This window comes from Ostrea edulis, chromosome 1 (genome assembly GCF_947568905.1).
Source record: "Ostrea edulis chromosome 1, xbOstEdul1.1, whole genome shotgun sequence".
Taxonomy (NCBI): domain Eukaryota; kingdom Metazoa; phylum Mollusca; class Bivalvia; order Ostreida; family Ostreidae; genus Ostrea; species Ostrea edulis.
Genome location: NC_079164.1, coordinates 58654555 through 58678966, shown reverse-complemented (window position 1 = coordinate 58678966; position 24412 = coordinate 58654555). Strand labels below are relative to the sequence as shown.

The window sequence follows — 24412 nt, the reverse complement described above, 5'->3', positions numbered from 1 at the left end:
TATTCCTCCAAGAGGAAGCCTCTGACTAAATTTCAGGACAATATCTGTATCCATGATAATGAAAAAAAAGTCTGGAAAACTGTCTGACCTATTTTTAGTCCAAAAGTAGGTAGGTCAAGGATGGACCAATCCAGCTGAAATGCAAACTGAACTTGTATTCCTCTGAGGGGAAGCCTTTGACTAAATATCAGGGCAATATCTGTATCCGTAATGAAAAAAAGCCCGGAAAACTGTTTGACCTATTTTTAGCTTAAAAGTAGGTCATGGATGAACCAATCCAGCTGAAATGCAAACTAAACTTGTATTCCTCCAAGAGGAAACCTCCGACTAAATTTCAGGGCAATATCTTTATCCATAATGAAACAAGAGGCCCATGGGCCACATCGCTCACTTGAGTCACCTTTGCCCATATCTGAAGACTTTCCATACATATTTGCATGTAAAACCTTAGTCCCTATTATGGCCCCAACCTACCTCTGGAGGCCATGATTTTTGCAAACTTGAATCTACACAATGTCAGAAAGCTTTCATGTAAATATCAGGTTTTCTGGCTCAGTGGTTCTTGACAAGAACATTTTTAAAGATTTTCCCTATATTTGTATGTAAAACTTTGACCCCCCCCCCCCCCCCCCCCCGTGGCCCCACCCTACCCCCGGGGGCCATGATTTGAACAAACTTGAATCTCTACTATGTCAGAATGCTTTCATGTATATATCAGCTTTTCTGGCTCAGTGTTTCTTGAGAAGAAGATTTTTTTTAAAGATTTTCCCTATATATTTGTATGCAAAACTTTGATCCCCCCTAGTGGCCCCATCCTACCCCAGGGGGGCCATGATTTGAACAAACTTGAATCTGCACTATGTCAGAAAGCTTTCATGTAAAAATCAGCTTTTCTGGCTCAGTGGTTCTTGAGAAGAAGATTTTTAAAGATTTTTCCTATATATTTGTATGTAAAACTTTGACTCCCCCTTGTGGCCCCATCCTACCCCCAGGGGCCATGATTTGAACAAACTTGAATCTACACTATGTCAGAGAGCTTTCATGTAAATATCAGCTTTTCTGGCTCAGTGGTTCTTGAAAAGAAGATTTTTAAAGATTGTTCCTATATATTTGTAAGTAAAACTTTGATCCCCTATTGTGGCCCCATCCTACCCCCGGGGGCCATGATTTGTACAAACTTGAATCTGCATTATGTCAGGAAGCTTTCATGTAAATTTCAGCTCCTCTTGAGAAGAAGATTTTTAAATGACCCCACCCTATTTTTGCATTTTTGTGATTATCTCCCCTTTGAAAAGGATATGGCCCTTCATTTGAACAAACTTGAAAGCCCTTCACCCAAGGATGCTTTTGGCCAAGTTTGGTTGAAATTGGCCCAGTGGTTCTGGAGAAGAAGTCGAAAATGTGAAAAGTTTACAGACGGACGACAGACAAAATGTGATCAGAAAAGCTCACTTGAACCTTCGGTTCAGGTGAGCTAAAAAAGCCCGGAAAACTATATGACCTACTTTTAGTTCTAATGTAGGTCACGGACAGACGGACCAATCCAGCTGAAATGCAAACTGAACTTGCATTCCCCTGAAAGGAAGCTTATGTGTAAATTTCAGGGCAATATCTATATCTGTAATGAAAAAAAAGTCCGGAAAACTGTTTGACCTACTTATAGCCCTAAAGTAGGTCAACAACGAACCAATCCAGCTGAAATGCAAACTCACTCTTACAATTCTTGAGGGAGATATTGTGACCAAATTTCAAAGTTGTACATGCATCCGTTACGGAAAAAAGTGTGGAAAACATGACCCAGGATGGATGGACGGACAGCCAGCCAGCCAGACGGACAGCACCATAACATAATAAAGCCAAAGTCACGTAATTCACCACCGTGAAGATGTGTTCATGAAACTTCAATGCCCTTACACTGATGAAAGGCTTTACATATTATAATACATGTATTAACATTAAATGATATGACAAATTTGGACCTACCCTAGAGTCAAAACCCTGGGGTTGCAAAATTCATCATTTTTTATACATCCTTTTCTACTATTCCTAAATATGCATTTAGATTTTATACGGTATCAGCAAACATAAAGAAGTCCTTCTGACAAATCATTATAATAATTTTGGCACCACCCTAAAAGGATATCCTTATCCCCTAGGATCAGGAAGTTTACAATTTTGATAAAGGACTATCTACCACTTCTAAATATCTATTTAGTTTCAATTTAGTATCAGTAGCATTAAATCAGATATCATTTATATGTTTTGATATACACTATATACCAAGTTTGGCCCCAACCCTGGAGTCAGAACCTCTACCTCAGGGATCCTGAAAATTACAATTTTGGTAGAGATCTTCCTGCTTTATATCACTATGCATTTAGTTTTTCTTAAAGATATGCAGTTGTAGAGAAGAAGATTTTTGAAAATTGGTCAATTTTCGGCAGATTTTGCCCAGCTCCCAAGGCCCCAGGGGTGTTACTGTAGGAGTCCTGAAAATTATAATTTATGTCCCCCTTGTCCCAAAGACCTAAAATTATAAATAATAAAATGTCTTTCTTTGTTAATTGTTATATCGTGTGATGAAAGTAGCTAGCATTGCAGAAAAAAAATTCATACCCCACTTACATTTTATTGTTTAAATATTGTCTTTAAGAATTATCCATTAAATTCTTTATCTGATCATCAATTACTGTTTGATAAATTGCATGCTTACTTTTTTTTTCTTCATGCAGGAAATATCCAACAGCGTTAAAATAATTGTATAATGTATATCTTATATATATATGTAAGAAGCATACATAGATAATTATGCAATATGTATATATATACGGGAACATACATGTACAGATGCATCATATTTCTCATGACATTGAATGTGTCTTTGTTTATCTACTTCTTCTGGGAAGTGTTCACAAACAAAAGGCCCATAAGCCACAACCTACCTCCGGGGGACCATGATTTGAACAAACTAGAATCTGTACTATGTCAGGAAGCTTTCATGTAAATGTAAAATTCTCTCGCCCATTTCTGAGAAGAAGATTTTTAAAGATTTTCTCTATATATTTGTATGTAAAACTTGGATTCGAAATTGTGGCCCCATCCTACTACTGGGTTCATGATGTTAACAAACTTGAATCTGAACTATGTCAGGAAGCCTTCATGTAAACGTAAACTTTCCTGCCCAGTGGTTCTTGAGAAGAAGATTTTCAAAGATTTAACCTGTATATATTCACATGTAAAACTCTGATCCCCTATTGTGGCCCCAATCTAACCCCGGGGGTCATGGTTTTAACAAACTTGAATCTGCACTATGTCAGGAAACTTTCACGCAAATTTCAGCTCTTTTGGTCCAGTGGTTTTTAAGAAGATTTTCAAATGACCCCACCCTATTTTTGCAGTTTTGTGATTGCCTTCACCCAAGGATGCTTTGTGCCAAGTTTGTTTGAAATCGGCCCCATAGCTCTGGAGAAGAAGTCGAAAATGTAAAAAGTTTACAGACAGACAGATGGACAGACGACGACAACAGGCGATCAGAAAAGCTCACTTGAGCTTTCAGCTTAGGTGAGCTAAAAAGCTATATAGCTTTTAATGTAGTGATGTCAGCACTCATTGCTTGAATAAAAATATCTTTTATTCTTACTTGATTATGAAATAGTACAATGCAAGGAAAACATCTGAGACTTTCTGAATAAATAATTCACCTTGCATTCTCCGTTCACTTTGCACCCGTGTTTGGGCTCCATTAACGTTCTGCATTTGCTCACCATTCATCAAACTGCGTTCAGTGTTCACACACAATTCACTCTGCATTCATTCACCGTTTCTTCACCGTTCAAGTGGAAAAGAATATTTCAGGGCACATTACTGACCTGTAATGTGGGTTGGTTTCTTACCTGACCAGAACTAGATGTTGACACTGTTGCTAGCACTGCTTCTGCTTCAGATTTCTCATTGCATGATAGAATAGCCTTAAAATGATACAAATATAATTATGTCAAATACACAAAAACATTAAGGTAAATGCAATTTATTTCCAGAATGTACTCTGAAAATACTTGCATGTCTGCACCAAGCTAAACAAAGCTGCAATTCAACATTCCACATAAAGTACTCATTACATTTGAATGTTCCTAATTTCATTTTTTTTTAAAACTCATATATAACTATGACTGAATTCCTAAATGTCCATCCTTGTTTTCATTTCATGTATTCAAATTTACCTGTTCACATTGTCCAGTTTGCAGTTCAGTAGAGGAATTTGAACTGAGAATAGTTGAGCATTGGTTTCCATTGATTGAGATGACTTGAACATGTTGAATCAAATTGGAGTTTCCCATCTCAGACACAGGTACCTGAACCTTTTATGTACAGTACAAATTGTAATAACATCAATTCTCATGAATTTATCAAAAAATACAATTTTTGTTGATTTGTCATTTTGTGGAAACCTACTCAATGTTCTTTGTTTCCTTGATCATTTAAGCATTAGAATAAAATGGAATTAGTATTCAATACAAAAGGTAAAACCACAATACACATGCACATATTTTTGCAGCATAATTTTTTTTTTACTTGGTTTTAGCATGAACAATTTTTAAAATACTTTCTAAAATTACATTTACATGATTTTAGCCATTGAAAACAAGTACATTCGATGTGGGAAAACAAAATATCTTAAAAATATATACTTTTTTGGTAAGAACTTACAATTGTAAAACTTGTTTCAAACAAATCTAATTGATGGCAGCATTTTTTCAAGGACATTGTAAAATAAAAACAGATTCTTTTTTGCAAAGCCTTTGTAAAATTTAAACACACCTGGACCATGCCATTATTTTGATCCGCTGCATGTAATTCTTGTGTGCTGCCCTCATCCTGCATTTGTCCTAAATTCACAGATAGAGTTCCAATGTCTACAACTTTGTTTGTCTCACCTAAAATTTAAACATTTTAAATAATTTTTTTTTATCTGAAATCCTGATACATGTAATTTTCATATCAATAAAATAAAATAAAGACAGCAGTGATTGTCTATCAGCGTGAAAATGAGAAAACTATCATCATCAAAAGCATAAAATAGCAAACTAATGAATAGCAGTAACACCAACCCTTCATGAAATGCTGCACTTGTTTGGGATAAGAAGTAAACACATTGTAGTTTTGCAATTTTTTTTTCAGATTCTTCTTCCATGCATGTGTGTGAGAGCAGCAGGTGTTTGAAAAATGGTAAATTTTAAGAAAATACCTTTTTATATATTTTGGCTTTTAACATATAGATTTTACTTGTAGATAATGTAGGCAGATATGTAATTGGAAAGTTGCTACTATTGTGGCCCAATCCTACCCCCAGGGGTGATGATTTGAATACACTGAAATCTGCAATACCTTATGAGCATGGATGCATATTGATATATATCACTTATAATGGCCCTGCTGGGATTGAGAAGATCTTTAAATGTTTAAATTAGTCTGAAAATCATACTGTTGAAAGATTTTTTGACTCTTAATGAATTGGCATGGTCTAAATTATTGACCAGCATATACATGCTTATTTGATTGATTTTGATTGGATAATGCTTTAAGTTTTATACTTATCTTTAATATGAATTAAGGAAATAGATTAAAATCCATACTGCTTGTAATGTAAGTGTCTATTCAGGGATTCATTTGGACTTAAAGTGTTAAGTGGGGGGGGGGGGGGGGGGGGGGGGGCATTTGGGTAACATCTGTACTAGTCCCTGTTTCAATTAGCACTACTTCCTATTGTTCTGACTTCAGGCCAGTGCTTACCAGTTTCTACTTGCCCAAATCAATTTTTACTATCATAATTTTATGGCTTTGGGCTAGTACTACAAGATTTTACTAGCCCAAACCAATTTCTACTAAATTACTAGTATCGACTTTGGGCTAGTGCTTCTGGCACATACCACTAGTGACTAACATTGACAGTGTTATGCGCAGTGAAAATAATTCCATGTGTTCAGCTGCATATCTGAGCAAGAAAATTTTCTTCATCCGGTTTACTTGTGTTCTGAATTCCCAACACGTGGTGATAACAAATGCACATATGTATAACTTGTAAATATTACATGTAAATATTGCATACATATCAAAAGAATCATTGAGTGTCATGCTTCTCATACTTTATGTGCAAGATTCTGATCAAATAAAACTCATACAGATGTAACAACACCCTATACATATCACTGCACACATCTATAGTCATTATAGAGTAATGAACTGGCAAATCACGCCCAACTGAAGCAAATTCAGTTGAAATCTATTCGGCACCATGTATTGCAATTTGCCATATGATACTTGCTCTAACAGTAGAATGTTTAACAAATACAACTGATATTCTATGTGTAATGAAAATTCCTTTGATTATGTAAATGAGGCAATCAGGGTCAATCAAAGTCTTGTCAATGATTAGCTATTCCTTGTGTGTTGTACATTGTCTCAAACGTTTTGGAGACTAGTATATGAGTCAGCAGAATTGAACGGAGGTATAAATAGAAGGCGCTTCTGTGCATCTAAGTTAGTTTGCTGATAGACGGAGAAGAGAGAAGATCGTATCTCACATCCAGAATTTAGGTAAGGTTTATTGTCTCATATGCGGGACCTCAAATTACTGCGGGTGGACCATTTGAGACATTATTCCTTCAGAAGATAGCCCGGGAGCAAATGCTCAAATAAATAAAGGGTTTAAACTTGTAGTTTGAAACAGCGTCTGAAACAGTGGTTTCAGACCAGAGGCTGAAACACGAGTGATTAAACTAGGCAAGGAATAGTTAGAGGAAAATCATATAATAAATCAATAAGGAAATAATCACAGTGTTTGATTCAAATTGATTTATTATCATTGTTTAGAACTATAGTTTAATGCAATCATTTAGAAACGTAGGAAACGTTTAAGAAAAATTATTATTTGTGGTTTGAACCCACATTACACGTTACAAATCACACCCAACTGAAGCAAATTCAGTTGAAATCTATTCGGCACCATGTATTGCAATTTGCCATATGATACTTGCTCTAACAGTAGAATGTTTAACAAATACAACTGATATTCTATGTATAAAGTTCTGCTTGATGATAGCTTAGCTCACCAATAGCCTCTGATGCATCATTTAATGTCCCTTCAGTTTCTTCATCTTTCACACAATCTGATTTGTCTTCCACTATACTTGTTCCAACCTGCACAGTTTTTAACTGAAATTGTATATAAAAAAATTACAAGATGAAAAACAATACAGAAGTTTCGTGATAAGAGCTCTTTTGTGTAGAAGGTGCATTTGATGCTACTCTGAATGCCTCAGTGGAACAGAGTGCACCTACAGTCAATGAGGAAGATGATAAAAATATAAACGAGAGGCCCACAGGCCATATTGGTCACCTGACTTATTAGTTAAAAGTATAACTTGACTAGTGCCAAGGGCTATGAAATCCTGTTCTGCATATCAAAGCTAAATTCTAATATTTAACAGTATAAAATAAGATCTGATGTGTTATTAAAACTTAAAAGCCCTCGAAAGGCTTTAATGGAAGGCTTTGCATAATATATGTTACATTGATATGATATGGCTAGTTTAGACCTATCCTAGTCTAGAGTCAAAACCCTAAGGTTGCAAAATTCATAACTTTGGTACACCCTTTCCTGCTTTTCCTAAATATGCAGGTAGTTTTTATACCGTAAAAGCAAACATAAAGAAGTCTTTCAAATGATTTATTGATTGATGTTTTCCACCACACTCAACAATTTTTCAGTTATCTGGTGGCACCCGGTTTTTATTGGTGGAAGAGAGAGCCCAGATACAATGTACCTGGGTAGAGACCACCTACCTTCCGAAAGTAAACTGGGAAACTTTCTCACTTAACGGCGCGAGCGGGATTCGAACCCGCACCGACAGAGGTAAGGGGCAGTGTGATTTTACGTGCGATGCTCTAACCACTCAGCCACGGAGGCCCCTCTTTCAAATGATAAAGACAATAATCACTAAAATAATTTTGGCCCCATCCTGGAACAAAAAACAGTTACCCCCAGGGATAATAAAACTTACAATTTTCATAAAGGTTGATCTATTCCTTCTAAATATCTATTTAGTTTCAATATAGTATCAATAGCAATAAAGAAGATATCATTTATAATGTTTTACAAATATATACAATATAATACACTATGTTTTGGCCCCACCCTGTACAATTTTGATAGAGGACTTCCTGCTCTACATCGCAATGTATTTAGTTTTTCTTACACATTTGTGGTTGTAGAGGAGAAGAGTTTTGAAAATTGCACGCTCAATTTTTGCCCCACCCCTAAGGCCCCAGGGGTGCAGGAGTTCTCAAAATTTACAATTTATGTCCCCCTTGTCCCAAAGATGCTTCATACAAAAACAGGAATTGGAATGGTACTTATCAAGAGGAAGTTAAAAATGTTCTATTATTTACACATTTAATAACTGACCAATTTGGTCCAACCCTTCCACCAAAACCCCTACCCCTGGGATCACCAAATTTACAATTTTGGTAATGGACTACCTGTTCTTTCTAAATGTCCATTTAGTTACAATTTAGTATTAATAGCACTAAAGAAAATGTTATTTAAAGGTTTTACACAGAAACATTCTATACCAAGTTTGGCCCTGTCACTGGGGTCAGAACCTCTGTCCTGCGGATCATGAAATTTACAGTTTGGTAGAGGCCCTCCTGCTCTACATCACTATGCATTTAGTTTTTCTTAAACATGTGGTTGCAGTGAAGATTTTTAAAAAGTGGTAAATTTTTGCCCCACTCCTAAGGCCCCAGGGGTGCAGAAAAACTGTAATTTACAATTTATGTCCCCCTTGTCCCAAAGATGGCTCATATCAAAATTAAAAGGAATTGGAATGATACTTATCAAGAAGTTAAAAATGTTCTATTATTCACACATTTAATAATTGACTATTTTGGCCCCACCCTAATACCAAACCCCCTACCCATCGGATCATCAAATTTATTATTTTGGTAAATTAGGACTACCTGATCTTTCTAAATATCCATTTAGTTTCAATTTAGTATCAATAGCACTAAAGAAGATATTATTTAAGTGTGTTACACATCGCTCACCTGAGTCAAGGTAGCCCCATATTTAAAGATTTTCCCTTTATATAATTTGCATATAAAACTTTGATCCCTATATTGTGGCCCCAACCTACATCCGGGGGACCATGATACTAACAAACTTGAATCTGCACTATGTCAGGAAGCTTTCAGGCTAAAAATAAAAATATGTTTGTTTCCCCTTGCCCGGCCGGGTCTAAAAAAAAAGGGCCCGTGTCAAATTTTTTTAACCCCAAAATTGCGCAGTTTTTAATTTTTTTTTTAATTTCCGGAACAAAAATCGTTCTGATATCCTATTAAGTACATCTATATTTCTACTAAGTCAAGAATAAATGTTTTGGTTTTGAATGTTTTCTTTGAAATGATGTAATGTTTCTATGTAGCTATTCGTAAAGTAAACCAACATATTGCATCCACTGAGTGCATTCACACTAACATGTCCAAGAATATGAATTATAAATGCCAGCAGACATGTTAATCCAGTGACCAACATAAAAACAAGCTCGACCAACACATGGCATACTCTTCTTCTGATGTACAGTATTGAAAATGACTATCAGTGCTCTGAGCTGCTTTTTCATAGGTGTTTCCAACAAAAATTTTCAAAAAAAAAAAAAAAAAACCTGCCTGCCTGGTCTGTTTCAAAAGTCAGACCCGGGGGAGGGGAAACAAACATTCTTTTAAATATGGCCTCATGTAAATTTGTACTTTTCTAGCCCAGTGGTTCATGAGAAGAAGATTTTAAAAGATTTTCCCTATTCATTCCCATGTGAAACTTTGATTCCTTATTGTGGCCCCAACCTACCCCCGGGAGCCATGATTTGAACAAACTTGAATCTACACTATGTCAGAAAGCTTTCATGTAAATCTCAGCTCTTCTGGCCCAGTGAAGAAGAAGATTTTTAAATGACCCCACCCTATTTTTGCAGTTTTGTGATTATCTCCCCTTTAAAGGGGGCATGGCCCTTCATTTGATAAAACTTGAAAGCCCTTCACCCAAGGTGAGCTAACAATTGAAGATATCCTTACCGGTAATTATTTGAAGATATCATCAATTCAATTATTGTGATATACTCATGTGTCAAATATGGTATGCCTATGTCAAAGAACAAAGAAGTTATGGCCCGGACACGAATCCACTGTAAAAAAAACACTTTAATTTTGACCTTGAGGTTAAGGGTCAAGATCATATAGAGGTCATGAAGGTACTCGACACATCGTTTCATGGTGATCCACCTGTGTGCCAAATATGGTATGCCTATGTCAAAGAACAAAGAAGTTATGGCCCGGACACGAATCTGTAGACAGACAGAACTTCGTTCGGGGGGTATAATTAATTGCATCTCAAAACTTATATTACATCTATGGATTTTTACCATACAGCCAACCCTTATAAGTATGGACACATTGAAAATCTGGGACATTCATTCAAATCTGTCTGTTGGGATATATTAAACAAGATTAGAGATGGAAATGATTTCATGAATGTTCAAAATCTGGGTAATTTAATTCAAATCTTGCTATTCTAATGTATCAAAATTACATATGTGTCTAAAATGCATATTGCCTGTCATCTTAACAAGCAGGAATACCTGAAATGCACTTTGATCACTTGGCCCTATTTCTTTGTTAAAAGTTACAAGGTAGCTGTGCAAGTCTTGAAGATTTACTACGGTTGATTGCACGGATTGGGCAGACAAGTCCTGTTGTGAATCCATAGTAATCAGATCTCTATGCCATCAAATACACTGAAAATACAGACATAATCCAGCAAAATTGTAATATCATATATGTACTTTACTGATTTTTTCAAGGCTGTATGCACATAATACCAAAATTCTGTAGAGCCTATATATGAACAGTACATGCATGAAATATCTACACAAAATCTTACTCCAAGATAAACAAGTCTAGTAAAATCTCTTGATTTAGCAATATAACTTTTTAGTTTTATCAAGCTATGTCATGTAGCTTTATCTATATTTGAATACATTTCCAATTTCCAACGTGATACTACATCAAATAATATTGAATTCTATTAACGCCACCTGCAATCATTAAAACATTCCAAGTTATAGGAAAATCATCTAATCACATTATAACCTTTATGAATTTTGAAAGAAATACAAATTTCTCCTCTTAAGTTTATGATTGGTATGGATCGAATTACATACATGTAGTTTGGACAGTCAAATATCAACAATTGAAGAAATCATGCATTAGCTTATTTTTGTTAAGACTATTTATCCTATGATATGCCCATGCAAAATTCGTCATATTTATAGTGTTTGAATTATTTGCAAATTTCTCCATATTGAAAAAAGAAATATGATCATCTTTTTGCCCCTTTTTGTTCTGTAAATTATAATTAAAGGATCAATTCTGGGTAACAAAAGAAAAAACCTATTACTGTAGAATCATTTAAATTCGTGGGGGCCAATTTTTGTGGATTGCTGAATTTTTATGGGTTCATGGGGACGTAATTTCGTGGATTTATATATTTGTAAGAAAGATAACTCTGGAATGTAATTATATGATTCTTTATTCATTGAGGATGTAAATTCGTGGGTGAGGGGTACCCTCGAGTTCCACGAAAATTGAGCCACCATGAATTCTAATGATTCCACTAAAAGCTCACCCATAACTGTTCTAGAATGTCACCTCATGCTGAGTAAATGCAATCGATTGTTTTTCAGCTGAATGCCATTAGTATGTGGAGACTATGACTGGTCAATTTTCCAAAACGTCATTTTGGAAAACATACTAAAACATGCAATTGGCATTCCTCTGTAGATACCAGACGAACCCAATTAGTAAATATAAATCTCGCATAAGCGTTAGAATATTGTCTGAAGCATATGCATATAATCTAGTTGAATTCCATTATTTCATTTTGATATGTTCATTAATAGTGAAATATGTTTAATTATTTCTGGAAAACTGGTAGACTGGTAATTTTTTCTGCGGACTGGTTGAAATTATACCCTGTCAATCCGCCTGAACTGGTGACATAAAAAGTTAAGTTTCAAGTCCTGTCTTACAACGATGTACTAGAATGACGCCTGTATTGTTTACACATGATATTTCATATTTTTATAATAGTATATATCTGGTCTTGATTACTTTCGAGCTAACTCCTAACTCGATATACATTTATTTTACATGACATTTATTTCTGGCAACAATAAAATATGTCACTGATGCATAATACATGTATTTGAATCATAAAAATGGAAATATGAAGAAGTACATGCAGATAGTACTTCACCAACAACAGACCTCTTTCCCAAAGACGTTCTGGACAGGCAACAACAATTCTTGGATGCCATGCTTATTTTTTTTCATTGCACAATGTATGTGCTTCCATCGAGTAACACAGAAGGAATAATTATTGTCCTTGGAATAAGATTGACAACAGCGAGAATAGTTCCATCTGACTGCATTTGTAGACAAAGAATTTTCAAGTGTTCTTTTTTAATGTCTTTCATATAAAAGGTGGCTCACTACATCTTGAAAAAAGTTCCTCAAATCAGCATGAAATGATTTAATTATGAAAGATATGATGATATATAATAAGTACATATGTCAACAAGGGTACCGCAAACGGTACAATATACGTCCGTCGGACAGTGAAATTTAACCTGGAAGCATATTGTGCACTCTGAATTGATACAACACACATTCTGCATAGAAAAGCCTTAAAGTCGGTTATGGTGCACCAATCCATCTGACATGTGAACTGATTATGTATTTCTCCGAGAGTGAGGTTGAAACAAAATGTCGGTACAATATCTATCTATGATGATAAAAAGTCCAGGAAACCATTTGATCTACTTTTAACCCTAAAGTAGGTCATGGTGCACCAATTAAGTTGAAATGTGAACTGGTTATGTATTTCTCTGAAAGGGAGGTTGTGACTCACTAAATTTCAGAGTAATACCTGTGACCATACCAAAAAAAAAATCTGGAAAACTGTTTCTACCCCTAAAGTACTGTAGGTCATAATGCGCCAATCCAGCTGAAATGTTAACTGCACTTGTCTTCCTCCAAGAGGAAGCCATTGACTAAATATCAGGGCAATATCTGTATCCGTAATGAAAACAAGCATTCTGAGAGTATTGCATAGCAATACATAGTCCCCTACCGGAGGCAAAAATTATTGGACCGCAACAATATTCGAAGTTCATTATGAGTCCAAGGTTATGGTAAAAGGAAAGATTGGGAAACCAAGATAGGAATGGTTCGAAATCAACTACTATTCAGGTACAAAGACTAGACCAGGAAAACTTCAAAATCGATCTGTAACTTGTTATGGCAAAGCAATCATCATGATGTACTGAATATCAAATGAATATCTGCAAGCACATTAAAAAAAAGTCCAGAAAACTGATAATTCATGTTATTTTTTTAAGTCCAAGGACCATAACTAAGTGAAAAATCAACGGACCAAGAGGAAATTTGAACTTGATCTGTAACTTGTTAAGGCAAAGCAATGTACCAAATATCAAATGAATATCTGCAAGCACAACAACAAAAAAGTCCGGAAAACTGATAATTCATGCTATTTTTCTAAGTCCATGGGCAATAAGTGAAAAATCAACGGATCAAGACGAAATTCGAACTTGATCTGTAACTTGTTATGGCAAGGCGATGTACCAAAAATAAAATAAATATTTGCAAGCACAACAAAAAAAAGTCCGGAAAACTAATAATTCATGCTATTTTCCTAAGTCCAAGGGCCATAACTTAGTGAAAAATCAACAAATCAAGACGAAACTCGAACTTGATCTATAACTTGTTATGGCCAAGCAATGTACCAAATATCAAATGAATATCTGCAAGCACATTAAAACAAAGTCCAGAAAACTGATTAGCAGGACTGACGGACAGACAGATAGACGGACGGACGAAGCGCAAACCTGAAGTCTCCTTCGACTTCATCGGTAGGGGACTAAAAAGCTCAGAAAACTGTCTGACCTATTTATAGTCCAAAAGTAGGTCAAGGATGGACCAATCCAGCTGAAATGCAAACTGAACTTGTATTCCTCTGAGAGGAAGCCTATCACTATATATCAGAGCAATATCTGTGTCCGTAATGAAAAAAGGACAGAAAACTGTTTGACCTATTTCTTCCAAAAAGTAGGTCAAGGACGGACCAATCCAGCTGAAATGCAAACTGAACTTGTATTCCTCTGAGAGGAAGCCTTTGACTAAATATCAGGGTAATATCTGTATCCGTAATGAAAAAAAGCCCAGAAAACTGTTTGACCTATTTTTTCCAAAAAGTAGATCAAGGATGGACCAATCCAGCTGAAATGCAAACTGAACTTGTATTCCTCTGAGAGGAAGCCTTTGACTAAATATAAGGGCAATATCTGCATCCATAATATAAAAAAAAAGCCCAGAAAACTGTTTGACCTACTTTTAGTCCTAATGTAGGTCATGGACAGACGGACCAATCCAGCTGAAAAGCAAACTGAACTTGTATTCCTCTGAAAGGAAGCTTATGTGTAAATTTCAGGGCAATATCTATATCTGTAGCAAAAAAAGTCCGGAAAACTGTTTGACCTACTTATAGCCCTAAAGTAGGTAAACGATGTGCCAATCCAGCTGAAATGCAAACTCACTCTTACAATTCTTGAGGGAGATATTGTAACCAAATTTCAAAGTTGTATATGCATCCGTTACAGAAAAAAGTCCGTAAAACATGACACTGGACAGACAGTCAACCAGACGCACGGACAGCGCCATAACATAATACCATCTAATGACGGGTGTATAAAAAGGCAGAAAATATGCAATTCTAGATTAAAAAAACATGATTCTCAAAAATTTATTTCAGTATACATATAAAATTTAAGACTTTGACTTCTTGCGGATTTAACTCGAGATCTGCGTTCACCAGCCTAATGCTTAACCATTGAGCTACGATGATAGACAAATCGATTGATACTAATAATTTTACCAAACATTTAAATTGCCATCTTGTGACATAGTATCATAAAGATAGAGTATAAGCCTTGGTGTAGTGAGCTACCTTAAAGGGGCATGGACACAATTTGAGCTGAAATTATTCAAATCTTATTTTTCCATTTTTATTGTTTACAATGCTTAACTAAGGTATTAAATGAGATACAGCACTCACAATTCTTTGCTATGTAAACAAAGCTCGTGCCATGTTTTTGTTTACATATAGATTGCTTTAAAAAAAATAGCATTCTAAAAAAAACTAAATGAGATGTGATAAATACTAGAAACTATTTAATTGTGTTCAGAATTACCTTGTGAATTGAAAAATCTGCTTTAAATAAACTTTTACTAGTATATTTAACCTATGTAAACAAAAACATGGAACGAGCCTTGTTTACATAACAAAGAATTTGAGATCTGTATCTCCCATGTACCTCGACAACTGGCATTCAAATTTTTTGCTGATAATTAGAAATACCTTAGTTAAGCATCCTAAACATAATGAAAAGGGAGAAAGAAAATTTTGAAATTTTTCAGCACAAATCACATCCATGCCCCTTTAAGAGTGGATATGCATTTAAACTAGATTACTGAAGGAAAATATAAACAAAATTATTTAAGATATGAAAAAAAGTGTTGAAAATGTGAAATTAAAAAAAATAAAAGTGTGGTGTGAGGCGGATTTGAACCATGGCAAAAAATAATCAAAGCAGCGGTGCAGCTGACTAAGCACAAAAAATACCCATATAAATATGAACATGGTTTCAAACACAGTTCCCTTAATTTTTTGTCGGTTTTTCATGAATTTTGACCCCAAGGCAGGGGTGTCCCTATGAAATACTATTGTAAATTGCTCTTAGGGAGGTACTCTAAATTAAATTGTCATAATTGCTGACTTCCTTTTAAAACATGGTTGTAAATATAAATCATCGCCTAGCTGAGTATAGATCATCACAGGTTCGAATCCAGCTGGGGTTTAAAAAAAATTTCAGATTGCTTTCCACTAAAACTGCATTTTTTGACTTTGGAAGTTAGCTCCTGAGCTTTTGAGCACAACTCATAGTGCAGGAGTTTTAGTTTATGTGAAATTTTAGAAATTGACATTACGCCTAATATGTCCAATTTGATATCATAAATTTTTTCACATATCAAGTGCAAAAATGTCATCATTTATTTCCATTACTTGTATTGAACTTTTTAAAAAATCTGTATTGTTAGAGGACATGATTTATGTATTTATTTTATGTAATGATTGATTTGTGTTGCTTATGTTGTGTTGATACGACACCAACAGACAAATCAAGTTTAATTGAATAAATCTTGAGTCAATTTTAAGTGCAAAAATGTCATGTTTAGAACACTTTAGCTCAATAACAAGCAATTGCGACCCCTGTTTTTCTTTTTAATTTCTCTCCTTCAATGTAGAAATCAAAAATACACTTTCCAAAAAATTTACATTACTCCAAATTTCAGGTGCGAACCTCTTTGATAAAGTAAATTTGAAAGTTTTCAATTTCAAAATATTGTTGTACATATCTGCCACTTTTCATCCACATCAAATTTCTCTGGTGTAGCATACCTCCTTAAGATTAACCTATCAAAATATCGAGAGAGAGAAAAATTAAGGGCAGCCCTGCCTTCAATTATACTTTAAAGCTAAAATACAAGTCAAAATCTGTTCTTAAATGGGAGAAACGCTGTTTGTAAGTCAACTTCAGAATGCTGCTTTCAAAATTATAGGTTCAAAATGAAAATAAGAAAAATTCACGAGTATGTACGACATAGGGCTGACACGATTCATCGAAACTGTTCAAAATATACGCTCCATTCAATGTTCAATTCATTGCCTCAATTTTCGGTTCGATACGTTTATTACAAACGGGTTCAGTAAATTACACCAGGCTAGGCCTACAGTAATATCAATTCTTACCTGCATGAGGCACGGGACAAAATAGCGTCGAATAATGTTCAAACTGTTGTTTGAGAAAATGGAGAAAATAATAATTAACTTTATCAGTTTAAACTACAGAGCCAACAGGCATCTTATCATTTGTCAGTTTGGAAACATTTTGCTTTTAAAATTGTGATTTTGAATCTTGGTAATTAATAATATTTTTCAATGTTATTATTGGTTTCTTCTGTAAATAACTGTATCATATATATTGAAAGTATTGAATCGTGGCATAAGTATTGCAATATGTATCATATCATATGTCCCATATCATTTCAGCCCAGTAGGTCTTTTCTTTTGTTACCCTGAATTGCAGTCTATGCGAAAGACATCAGACCCTCGGACCTGACCAATGTGCAGTGCCTCAGGTCCGATGCGTCATTTTTTACACCGGACCGTAATGTCCGATGTCTCAGTGTCCGGTTTTGAGCTTTACTGTATTGACGCAGAGTAATTTAGATGTTTGTTATAAGTAAAAACTATCGCACAAATCCAAATACGTAAATGAATGTGATTAAAACCGCATGGACCGTCTAAAGTATTATGCGGGAGCGATCCCTGGTATAGTATTACTAGTATAATAAGATTTCCTTGGTTCTGCATTTTCACATGTTTCATTTTTTTACATTAGGTTTTTCGGTCAGACAAAATTTGGTTCGGTCCTGTGTGCTCATTGATTACACAGGACCGAATGTTCTATATGGTCCAAAAAACTTTCGCATAGACTGGAATTCATCCTTTACATTTGAAACACCATATTTGCATGTTATAAATCTTTTCATTGAAAAAAAATAATCATTTTGTGGCAAGTAGATCTACTCAGAAAAAAAAAAGGAAAAAAAAGAACAACTGTATTTTAAAATCATATCACTTTCATTATACAGCATTAATCTCTAAATGAACATATCAGTTACACTCATCGTTTAGGATTTCCTTTGACAGGGCTTTGTGCACCAGTGGTTGTGTTGCACAAGCCCTTTATTACGGTCCTACGCTGTATTTTCAGAATATGGTGAAAGAAAGTCGAAATTTTATCAACAACGTGTATTCATTGATGTTCAGGATTTCTGATAAAAATGTAATACTATTGAATGTCGGAATGTGTCTAACGACATGATGCTTCTATACTATTCATATAATGATGCAAAACTCACACGCTATTGTACATCGTATGTGTGTCACTGTGTGTGTGTGTGTGTCATAATTCGTCAGGAACGTGAAATTGAAAGTACACAAGCTTTCAGCGCCACCGTGTAGAATATTTTCAATACATACCAGCGCCCTCTGCGTATCACAACTTACCGATAGGGGGACAGAAAATATGGCAACGACTGAGTGAGATGAGAAAATAAATCGCATATATCCAAATTGCAAATTCAATTTTATCTAATATTGTCCCTGATCACAGACTATTATAGAGGACTTGTTTACACCAACACTTCCTGATAAAATGAATGAGAACGGATACAAAATGGCGGAATTGATATGGAAGAGCCTCAAATGACTTCGCGTATTAATTTAGCTAACACATTATGATATAGATAATCACTAATCTGTATAAGCCTAACTTATTTGAACAAATAATATTTCGTCTTTGATTTATAAAACTGAATAATTCTTTTCATTTTCAAACCAAAATACAATGTGTGATTAACGTACTATTTTATCCCGTAGGAGTTCCGCGCATTTAAATAGGCCTATCGTTGAACAACGCTTGGCAGCGGGAATTTTTGAATTACAATTACAATTGAATTACAAAACAATAAACGACAAAATTATCGGAACCATAGTCACAAAATTTTGTTTAAACCTGACATGAATTTATAACATTGGAGAATTATCAGCGTCCACATATCCGTGTACATATTATAGTTTTCTGTTGCTGTGTGTGGTACCAGGCGAGTTTGCTACGCTTTGAACTCCGTGTTTACGGTTTACGGATCGAAAGTTGCAGATCCATTTGGGGACGTTCGAGGGTACAAAATTTGAAGCGTGTTTTACTAGATAAGTTGACATGATTATCACTTTGCTACAGCGATAGAAATAAAACTACAGGTACATGATAAAGTGTGGATAGCTTCTAGAATTGTACAATACATGTATAATTGTAGTCTCTGTAAGTTGTAAACTTATCAAGTCATTGGCGGATCCAGGTATTAATTAGTGAAAAGGAGGGGGGTCTACAACTTGATCTTTTAAGTACTTTTCACAATCTCCACCTCCATCCCATTTTACACCTTTTTGCTTGTGTTCATAACATCTTACTCTTAGGGAGATCTAGGACAGTTTGTACATGAAAATGTGTTTTGTTTATTTACTACTTGAACTTCGGACTTCCCAGTTCTAGTCATTGTTATCATCATTCTCAAATTTGATTTTAAATAGTAAAAAAAAAAACTTATTTAAAGGGACTGATTCACGATTTCCCCCAAAATGTTGTTTTTCACTTTTAATGATCAAGATCTACTGTCTAATATGTTTAAAAGATTTCACATAAAAATTAAGGTTATACACTATCACAGAAGCTCATTTTAGGGAGTTTATTATTTGTATTGTAAACAAAGATTGTGGCATGTTATTGTTTACGAAATTTTCAAAAGAAATGGATATTCATCAAAGTTTATCATATCTTTCACATTTCAGCCATTTTGGGGGTAAAATGTGTCATCTAAAAGTTAAAATTTGTGACTCTGCAGAATTAAGATGCTTTACATTACAAAACTATTGTTTCGCTGGTTTGTTTGTATACATTAAAAGACTCGAGTCTTTGTTTACATAACACAGATTTAAGGCTAAAATATTGCTTTTATTCTTGCATTCAGAAAGTAAAAATTATATTTTTAATGTTTAACATCAACAAGAGGCCCATGGGCCACATCGATCACCTGAGTCACCTTGGTCCATATCAGAAGATTTTCCATATCTATTTGCATGTAAAACCATAGTCCTTATTATGGCCCCAAACCTTCCCCTGGAGGCCATGGTTTTTGCAAACTTGAATCTACACTATGTAAGAAAGCTTTCATGTAAATGTGAACTTCTTTGGCCCAATGGTTCTTGAGAAGAAGATTTTTAAAGATTTTCCCTATATATTTGTATGTAAAACTTTGATCCCCTATTGTGGCCCCATCCTACCCCAGGGGGGCATGATTTTAACAAACCTGAATCTGCACTATATCAGAAAGCTTTCATATAAATCTCAACTTTTCTGGCTTAGTGGTTCTGGGAAGAAGATTTTTAAAGATTTTTCCTATATATTTGTATGTAAAACTTTGACCCCCTATTGTGGCCCTATCCGACCCCCGGGGGCCATGATCTTAACAATTTATAATCTGCACTATATCAGGAAGCTTTCCTATAAACCTCAGCTTTTCTGGCTCAGTGGTTCTTGAGAAGAAGATTTTAAAAGATTTTTCCTATAAATTTGTATGTAAAACTTTGATGCCCCCCTTGAGGCCCCATCCAATCCCCGGGGTCCATGATTTTAATAAACTTGAATCTGCAATATATAAAAAAAAAAACAACAACAAAAAAAAAACGAAAAAAAAAACAAACTTTGACCCCCTATTGTGGCCCCATCCGATCCCCGGGGGTCATGATTTTAACAATTTAGAATCTGTACTTTATCAGGAAGCTTTCATATAAATCTCAGCTTTTCTGGCTTAGTGGTTCTTGGGAAAAGATTTTTAAAGATTTTTCCTATATATTTGTATGTAAAACTTTGATCCCCTATTGTGGCCCCATCCGACCCCCGGGGGCCATGATCTTAACAATTTATAATCTGCACTATATCAGGAAGCTTTCATATAAACCTCAGCTTGTCTGGCTCAGTGGTTCTTGAGAAGAAGATTTTAAAAGATTTTTCCTATAAATTTGTATGTAAATCTTTGATGCCCCCCTTGAGGCCCCATCCAATCCCCGGGGTCCATGATTTTAACAAACTTGAATCTGCACTATATCAAAAAAAAAAAAAAAACCGAAACCCCCCCCCCCAAAAAAAACAAAAAAAAACTTTGACCCCTATTGTGGCCCCATCCGATCCCCGGGGGCCATGATTTTAACAATTTAGAATCTGTACTATATCAGGAAGCTTTCATATAAATCTCAGCTTTTCTGGCTGAGTGGTTCTTGGGAAGAAGATTTTTAAAGATTTTTCCTATATATTTGTATGTAAAACTTTGACCCCCTATTGTGGCCCCATACGACCCCCGGGGGCCATGATTTTAACAATTTAGAATCTGAATTATATAAGGAAGCTTTCATATAAACCTCAGCTTTTCTGGCTCAGTGGTTCTTGAGAAGAAGATTTTTAAAGATTTTCCCGATATATTTGTATGTAAAATTTTGATCCCCTATTGTGGCCCCATCCGACCCCCGGGGGCCATGATTTTAACAATTTAGAATCTGCATTATATAAGGAAGCTTTCATATAAATCTCAGCTTTTCCGGCTCAGTGGTTCTTGAGAAGAAGATTTTTAAAGATTTTCCCGATATATTTGTATGTAAAACTTTGATCCCCTATTGTGGCCCCATCCGACCCCCGGGGGCCATGATTTTAACAATTTAAAATCTGAATTATATAAGGAAGCTTTCATATAAATCTCAGCTTTTCTGGCTTAGTGGTTCTTGAGAAGAAGATTTTTAAAGATTTTTCCTATATATTTGTATGTAAAACTTTGATCCCCTATTGTGGCCCCATCCGACCCCCGGGGGCCAGGATTTTAACAATTTAGAATCTGCATTATATAAGGAAGCTTTCATATAAATTTCATCTTTTCTGGCCCAGTGGTTCTTGAGAAGAAGATTTTTTAATGACCCTACCCTATTTTTACCTTTTCTTGATTATCTCCCCTTGGAAGGTGGCCTGGCCCTTTATTTTAATAATTTAGAATTCCCTTTACCTAAGGATGTTTTGTGCCAACTTTGGTTGAAATTGGCCCAGTGGTTGTTGAGAAGAAGTTGAAAATGTGAAAAGTTTACAGACGGACGGACGCCGGAATACGGGTGATCAGAAAAGCTCACTTGAGCTTTCAGCTCAGGTGAGCTAAAAATGAAAAATATTTTTCGAAAAAATCGTGAACCAGTCCCTTTTTAAAGCAATACAAGCTGTAAATGACGGCAAATAAATTGAAAAATAAAAGAACAAATTTTTAACATAATTACAAGCGATTATAGATTCAGAGTGATTCTGAAGCAATTGACCCGTCAAATCAGCAAAAAAAACAAAAGAAGCTCCGCGGTACAGGTGCAAAATCCTGTTTTAAATTGTTTATGTTATTAGGGTAATTATATCATTACATTAGGCGTTATATATTAAAGCAATACAAGCTGTAACTGACAGCAAATAAATTGAAAAATAAAAGAACAAATATTTAACATATTTGTGATTGAATACATATGACTTAATAGAGTCATAGTGAATCTAATGCAATAAACCCGTTAAATCAGCAGAAAATGTCGATTCATGCTCGTTACCTCCGATGTGCATTGACCCCGAAGGTCACCAGTTCGGAAAAAAGCGAAAGAGGCACTGAGCACATGTCATATTTGTAAAAAAAAAAAAAAAAAATAACATGTCAATTTTATAGAAAATTTACTAGGCATCAAAATTTTATTTGAGTAGCACATTTGCGTAATCATTACTTTCTTACACTTCTTGTCATTCATGAAACGATGTAATATTTTCTTCTTCCAATAATCTGCATACCACCTCTGGTGTATTATCGCAGATGACTATTTAAATGTCCATGGGAACCACCGTGCTAGCAAACTGTACAGTGAATATTTACATCAGGTGCAGGTGCGGTTAAAAGCCAAAGCTGATATGGTAGTATTTACAGCTAAAACATTATGGTATTATGGAAGGGCGGTCATCTGGAGGCTGTCTTTGAATCCATCCAGTGTGGAAGCGGTGACAGCTCTTGTTGGTAGGTCATTCCAAAGACGGATGGCAGATGGGAAGAATGACTGCTGGTGGCCCTTTGTCCTAGAGTAGGGTACGAGGAAACGGGTGTCATGTCCACGGGTTGTTACTGTGGCCACTCTAAGAATGAGATGAGTTGTTGGTATCTCTATGAGTTGGTGTACGATCCTGTATAGCATGATGACTTTTGCTGTATGTCTTCGTTGTTGTAACGTCTCCCATTGCAATCGTTCCATCATACTGGTTCTGTAGTCTCCAGTGACAAAACGTGCAGCTCTTCTTTGCACCATTTCTAGTCTGTTGATATTTGACTGTGTCACTGGGTCCCAGATCACTGATGCATATTCCATCACTGGTCTCACTAGGGTGATTTTAAAACAAACGACACGTGTAGTTACTCACGCGATCACGTCAGTTTTCGTCTTTGTATATAACCTCGACCTCAGCAACCCGATTATGTTCGGCGATCCTCGTTCCCATACATACAGTCCTTGTATACGACGAAATGGCGGTTTATACAAAACGCTCATTGTAGATATGCTCACAAACAACATTCCCTTGTTTATTGTGCTGAATTTTTCTACATATTTTGGGGATTATATTAGTTATACCGATAGGTGTTATTTCGTGCATAATTGGATAGTTGAAAAAATACCGTCAGTTACAGCTTGTATTGCTTTAATAATAATAATAATAGTCATGCATTTTAATTCTGACACTATGAATATTTTATTCACAATGACAATGATTTATATGCACAATAACAATTACTGGCAAAGGCACATATTATAGATTATACCATAGAAACAATAATATTCAAAATACAATCAGTGATTTGAAAGCATGAATATGGCACCAGACAAAATTATATTATTTATATTACACTGCATATAAGGTGTACAGGAGATAAAGGGACCATAATAAGTATATAGGAATAGTATATGAAGTATATATATATATATATATATATATATATATATATATATATATATATATATATAATTTATATATATATATATATATATATATATATATATATATATATATAGGAATAGTCGAATAGTCATAGGACTTTCTCATGATAAATTATGTAGTCATGTTGGAATCAGTTGCTTTAAGGAAATTCCTTTTACTATAAGTATTTGACACATCTTGAAGAATAAAAGACAGGCATTTCAATACATTATAGGACTTGGAATTCAATAATAACTTTGACCTAATATAGTCATCATTGATGAGCTTATAATCAAAGTTATGTAACATTAATTATTTATTGTATAGGGATTCTCTTTCTTGTTCATAACATTTACACAACCATAGGAAGTGAGTTTCATTTTCTATCTTATTACTATTGCACAGTTCATAAATTCTATTATTATTCTCAACTCCAATATGTCTTCCTCTTTCAATTTCTAAATTGTGTGAACTCGGTCTAAGCTTTGCTAATGCAGACCTATTTGATCTATATG

At 35.0% G+C, this 24412-nt stretch overlaps 1 protein-coding gene across 11 annotated transcripts in view; it reads right to left on the bottom strand.

Annotated features, from left to right (window-relative positions):
- Window positions 1-18525, bottom strand: part of LOC125664633 (RE1-silencing transcription factor A-like) — a 69904-nt gene extending 51379 nt beyond the window's left edge. For 3 of the 11 annotated variants that reach the window (XR_007366005.2, XM_056155165.1, XM_056155173.1), the window contains exons 1-6: window positions 18323-18513; window positions 10692-10847; window positions 7110-7212; window positions 4819-4934; window positions 4221-4358; window positions 3894-3968 (exon numbers count right to left, since the gene is read on the bottom strand). Coding sequence is in view for 10 of the 11 variants with exons in the window: in XM_056155165.1 (XP_056011140.1) it covers window positions 3894-3968; window positions 4221-4358; window positions 4819-4934; window positions 7110-7212; window positions 10692-10817 (558 nt within the window). In the remaining variant the exon portion in view is untranslated. Of the gene's footprint in view, window positions 1-3893; window positions 3969-4220; window positions 4359-4818; window positions 4935-7109; window positions 7213-10691; window positions 10848-11737; window positions 11861-12378; window positions 12609-16999; window positions 17043-18174 lie in introns of those variants that run through there. The other 8 variants (XM_048897465.2, XM_056155161.1, XM_048897463.2 and 5 more) reach the window with 8 other exon arrangements.
- Between the last annotated feature and the right edge of the window lie 5887 nt (window positions 18526-24412).